At 44.7% G+C, this 6,000-nt stretch overlaps 1 protein-coding gene across 1 annotated transcript in view; it reads left to right on the top strand.

Moving 5' to 3' along the window:
- The first annotated feature begins 1,595 nt into the window (after window positions 1-1,595).
- Window positions 1,596-6,000, top strand: part of LOC112559048 (LIM domain only protein 3-like) — an 88,020-nt gene continuing 83,615 nt past the window's right edge. Inside the window, 1 exon segment of the mRNA XM_025229898.1 lies at window positions 1,596-1,923. Within this exon segment, the coding sequence (XP_025085683.1) occupies window positions 1,782-1,923 (142 nt within the window). The 5' untranslated portion in view covers window positions 1,596-1,781.

The raw sequence follows: 6,000 nt of genomic DNA, 5'->3' as shown, positions 1-6,000 counted from the left end.
TGTTGTTGTTGTTGTTGATGATGGTGTGGGAGTGTTTCACCTAAACGCACTGCACACGATGCCGTTAGTTCTCAAACATCACCGGCAAGTAGCAGATGGTCTCGTGTTACTCTCGTGCCCAGATGAATTTCGACAAGGGCGCGCATGCGCAGCTGACGGAATTGATTACGTGTACGTCACACCTGCCAAGGACCTTTCGGCATTTTTTCTGTTATTTTACCTCGTAAATTCTGTTTACAGGCTGGCACGTTTATCTCACTGTTATTGTTTATTTTAGTTTTTTTTGGTGGATGATTCCTTTTTATATACATGGCAGGCGATGAGCTACCCGACCCTCTTCATTCCATTCTAATTGCCAAGATTGTATCGAGCTGCTGGTGTGGGCACCTTGCTCATATGCACACCCACATTGCAATCCCTCCCCTCCTCTTTCTCTTTCGAACAGATAAACAAACAAGTTAAAAATAACTGAGATGCTTGCAACTCTTAGGTCGCGACCCTGTCCTGTACTAAAATACACTTACTCGAGAACAACCACCATTGTGGTTACAAAGTTAAGTATTTAAGGATGAAAAAGTAAACAAAAAAACAAAAAAAACCCAAAAAAAAAAAAAAAAAAAAAGCGAAGGAAGGTTCATGCGGTATAAAGTGCACTTGCCAATGGTAAGACTAACAGACACAACACCCGGATAACAACATGTGATGTGTTTTTATGTGTGTGTGAGAGAGAGAAGATGGATAGAGAAAAGAGAACATAAAAAGCAGCAGGAAAATAAATCCAGCACAAATACTGTGGTCGTGACTTACAGCGAAACAAACAACAAATATCGCTTAAAAGTGTTGATAGAGGAATGGAAGAATAGGTGTTGGAGATGTAAAACAAACATTGAGAACGCGCTCACAGTGATTGAACCCCTCGTCCGGTCTACAGGCTGGACAATAGCAAAGATTAGTGAAAACTGTCAGTTGTAAGCCACACACACGCTTAATTTTGTTTGTTTTGATTTTAAGTGTGTGAATGGGCGCGCTCGCGCTTGAGAAAGTGTTTTAATAAACTTACTTATTACGAATATACACGTAGACAAACACGCGCTCTTATTCCTGCATTCTTGTAACACAAACAAACATCCAAACATACTTGAACACAGATACACACACACATGCACACAAAACAGACTCAAATGTACGAGCACAGGCGCACACACGTATTCGATCAGAAAGAAGCAAAAGCCAACAAGTGCCAACGTGCACGGTGATATCCACACACACCTGCGCTCGAGCTCCCCTGACAACGTGCGCGAGGCCAGCTCGTGTCCACCTGTGAAGTTTCCCCACGCTCATCTCCCTTCTGCCATCTTCTGGTATCCTCCCGTCCCCCTCCTCCATACCTTCTCCTGAATTTCTCTCTTTCTCCTGTCAGTTGTTCACCCGATGATGTCCTGGGCTGGCAATGACGCAAAGTGTCGAGGACAGCCGCCGTCCTGCCGTCGCGTGGCCGTGGCTACACGCGGTCCCACTCAGCCCTCCTCTTCCCTCCTCCCCAACCACCCCCTCTCCCCCTGAGCGCTCGCACTCACCTCTCGTCTCAACGCGAGCCGATAAAGGCACGAGGACAGTTCCCGCGCCCTCGCCAACCGTGTGACACTGCAGCGGACTGAGCCCCGTGCGGTCTGACTTGTCCCAACTACCGGCCCGAGTGTTACCGTGTGTGGCGCGCTCTCCTCCAGCTTCCTCCACATCTCTTCCTTTGCTTCACTGCTCCTCGGCCACCCCGTCCCACGATGGAGGGTGATTTGAATATGAATGCCCACAGCGCCTCCGTGGTAGCAGCAGCAGCAGCAGCGGTCGCTCTGCCGGATGCGCCGAGCATCGCCGTGGGTCTGCAGGGCGCCGTTCTGCCGTCGACTGACGTGTGCGGGGCAGGTAAGCGGTGATTTACTTGTCTGTCGTCTCACCTGGTGTACGAGGAGGTGTGAAGGATCGAGGGGGTGATGGAGGGGCGGGGGTATGAGATGGTCGAACGTTGTGAGAAGTTGTTTCGGTAGAAAAGATCGAGGGAAAACGAGTGACTGGAACTGTACACACGTGACGCGTCTTTAGTAACATCAACTTCATCGCTAGTTTCCTTTTTCTTGAGGCAAAAAAGGTCTTGGAATACATATACACTGATAAACATACACTCTGCATCCATTCCACCAACAATATAATTTGCAGCTCTTTCCTGTCTGTTCTTCCCAAAACTGTTTTTATGCCCTCTGTACTACCACACTCTTTCTCTCTTGTCATTGGTATTGAAACTGTCTCTCTCACACACACACGCATAGATAATTCCCCCCTCTCCTATCTTACCATAGCCCAGACTGGAGCCCGTGTACCTCTCCTCCACTACTCCACGTCTTGCGGCTGTCCCGTACCCACCATACCCATATTACCTGCGCCATGTCTTGTCGCTGATTGGCTGGCTTTAAATTATTGATACACCTTTGACGCTTTCATCAAACCACAGTCAATTGCCGAGCTTGCATAAGTTGCAACACCTGCGCTGCCTTTCTTGCCTCCCAGAGAAGCCACTGATTATTCTCTTTCGCTAAGCTGGCCCCTGACCAGAGCGAGGCTATCGTCTGATTAACATTTATGGCTTCATTACGTGCGATTAATAATTTTTAAGCCAGATGGAAAAGGGATTTTTTTCTCACTTGTGTTGCAGCGGATGTGGAAATGTGACGAGTATTAGGAAACACTTTATGGTTTGTGCTGGTGTATTTATGTCTGGTCAGATGAGTTGTCTTTGTGTAGGAATATAAATGAAATGTTTCGCACGTGAGACTGTAATAAATTTGTTTTAACAGCCGCGCGATTTCTGTTGGGTAAAAGTACTGTTGAGGAATATTTATGGTAGTAAAAACTTGTTCAGAAACTTTGTGGCTGACAGAGAGTGATTATTTATGTGTTTGTTTTTGTGTTACATAACAGCATACACTGGATTATTCCCCTTCTCTCTCGTTAGTCATTAACCATTCCAGTGTTTACATGGACTTAACCCTTTCTCGGTTTGTGGCTTGTGTTTGCTCCTATTCCTTGGTACTGGTTCTTTCGGTGACCATTTCGTATGCAGAATTAATTGTTGACAGCAACGTGACCCCCCCAAGTAGACATGAACTCTAACTCCAGGATCTCGTGCCATCTCGTTCTCGTCTCCGGTATGCGCGTGGCTTGCCCGGTCTCCTGACGCTTGACCCAGCTGGTCGCTTTCCGTAATTAAAGCTGCGGTAATCCTCAGGCGTATCTGATGATCTGCACTGCCATCTGTCGTAATCAAAGTCATCGCCAGCAAGCCCTCGTTCCCTCACTTCCGCTCGGCGCTGTGTAGTGTTCCGTATGTACCAGCCTGTCTATGGGAGGCTGTCCTTTATCAAACAGCACAGCTCCCACGTCAGAGGTGACGAGGTTGTTGCTCGAAACCAACACTCGACAATAAGTGATAATCCCCCTCCTGCACCACCCCCATCTCGCCTCAGCCTCTGACCCTGCCAGTCTCCGCTGTCCTTCACCTTGGTGGTTTTCGAACCGTTTGAATGAACGGTTTTTGCTCTTCCATTCGGGTTTTCAGTACATGCCAGAAGTCACTCCGCATGTGGCATTGCATCTTTTTTTATAATTTCGCCAGTACATTGCTAGTTAGCTTGTGGTAAACCCTGTTTGAAAGTTTTCGATTTCCGGTCTCTAGACTCAACGGTACTTGAAGGGATTTAAACGGTAGCGTCCACTGGAACACATGCGCGTGCAGTGCTTGTATGGCTTTTTTATTTTCTATAGACAATCTTATCGCCATACTAGTTTTTCTCGCTCGTATGTTTTCCCTCCGCCATCGAAAGCTTTGTCACAGTCTTCATGAAGTAAGATGCTAAACACTGAACAACGGCCGATGACTGTTTTGGGGGTTTGAAATAAGAGGTGCGCTGTTTGGTGTAGGAGTGTCGACATGTGAAACATTTACAGGTGTGACTGATGGCGTCATGGAGTGATTAAGGAGTAATTATTAATAATTATTAACTTCAAAGAAACAAAATAATTCAAGTAATGCTGAGGCATCTGACTGCATGCAACCATTAGACGGCTTCTCGAAATGAAAGTCACAGAGTTTTCTTGGATAACGTGCCATGGACTACTTACAGTAGTTGTTGACGTCACAATATTTATACGTGTGACTGTTAACGTCATCATGCAATACTTACAGGAGTAATGGCTTACGTCATAAAAACAAACTAACGCGAGTAGTTGCTGGCATCAAGGAACAGTTAAAAGGTTTTTCGAAATGGAAGTCAAATAATTTTCCTGGATAATTTTATGCGCACGTGCAAACGATCAGCCTTCCTTCCTTCACGCGCACAATCTGTGATTCACAGTTTCCTTTAGCGCATGCGTGTCGACCCCTTACCTTTAGCGAATCCACAGAAACAAGTACAGCACCTGTATCTTGTCGCTACAGCATGTCTAGGAGTCGATTTGTCTTCAGGAAGCGAACATGATTATACATATAAATATTTATTTTTTAACAGAGCACAAACAAACAAAAAATTAGCGAGTGATGTAAGTTAAAGGTTGGCATGGCGAGTCGCTATCTGCCTCGTGACCCTCTTACTTGCACTCTTGATTACGCCTCAAGGTGAGGGTCGAGAGGTCGCGCATGGCATGCTGGTGTACATATTAATGGGGTGATCTGTCACCACCTTGTCGTGTGTTTGACCTCGCGGGCTTTGACGTGAACCTGCATGTTGACAAGTATGACGAGGGCGCTTGGTATGAATATGGCCTCTCACTGCTTTTATCGTACATCCTACGTCATGGGTCACACCCCCTGGCTGTTACGTCACAGGCAAACATCATCAGCCACCTTGTCTTTCCAGTGGACGGGATAAGATGGCATGTGCTGACTTCGTTTAACTGCTCGATATAGCGCAGTATTATTCACAGAAATATCGATTTGATTCTTTCTTTTCCTTATCCTGTTTATCCTCCATTCACGTCTCATTTTTAAGTTAATTTCAACGTGGAAATTTTTTTTTTTTCTTTTTGTTTTAACACGAGTTACAATATTTTTCTTAGACACAGTATGTTGAACATTTGACACAGTATGTTGAACATTTGACACAGTATGTTGAACATTTGACACAGTATGTTGAACATTTGACACAGTATGTTGAACATTTGACACAGTATGCTGCACTGCTGGGCAATGTAATCCATTAACATCACGTGATACCCATCTGTTCATTTGGTTTCCTTATAATATCTACATACCCACAAAATTAAACACAAACAACAGCAAATACTTCCTATTTTTCATCAAAGGTCCGCGAATTATTTTACGAAGTTTATCATCAACAATCTTTATAAATGTCTGAAATAAGTGCAAAACATCGATTAACAGCGAGTCTCTATCTCCAACGGACAGCAAAGAAGCAGACGATCACAATTTCAGATTTTTTGGAACGGAGGCACGTGCACACAGAGCACTGTACACTCCGATGTATGATTGATAGTCATTAGTTTTAATGCGAACTCTGATTGAATTTGGTTTTATCTCACTGAAGATGGTTTTGAGCCGTTCAAACGGACGTTGCAAAACTAACTGCCACGGCGAAGTTTTAGGGTATAATATCGATACCTGTTACATATAATTGCAATTAAATTCCTGGCCGGGCTAAAATGGACTTTTTTGTTTGATGTCTCATTTTAAAGCGCTTTCAGATTAACAAGGTTAAGAGATTTCCATCAGGCAAGAATGTCTTGGAGAGATAATGGAATTGGTTGTGTCAGTTCAAAGGCTTTGAATATCTTTTATTGCTTTGTGTTTAAGATGAAGGACCCATTAGACAGTGCGTCTCTCTCCGCTGATATTTCGGGTCCTTCTGCCACGGATTCCTGCCTACCTTCACTTCAAAAGACAGGCAACGGAATTATTTTTCTTATCAGCTTTTAAATAGGGGGCAGCACTGT

This window comes from Pomacea canaliculata, linkage group LG3 (genome assembly GCF_003073045.1).
Source record: "Pomacea canaliculata isolate SZHN2017 linkage group LG3, ASM307304v1, whole genome shotgun sequence".
Taxonomy (NCBI): Eukaryota; Metazoa; Mollusca; class Gastropoda; order Architaenioglossa; family Ampullariidae; genus Pomacea; species Pomacea canaliculata.
This window is presented reverse-complemented; position numbering and strand designations above follow the sequence as displayed.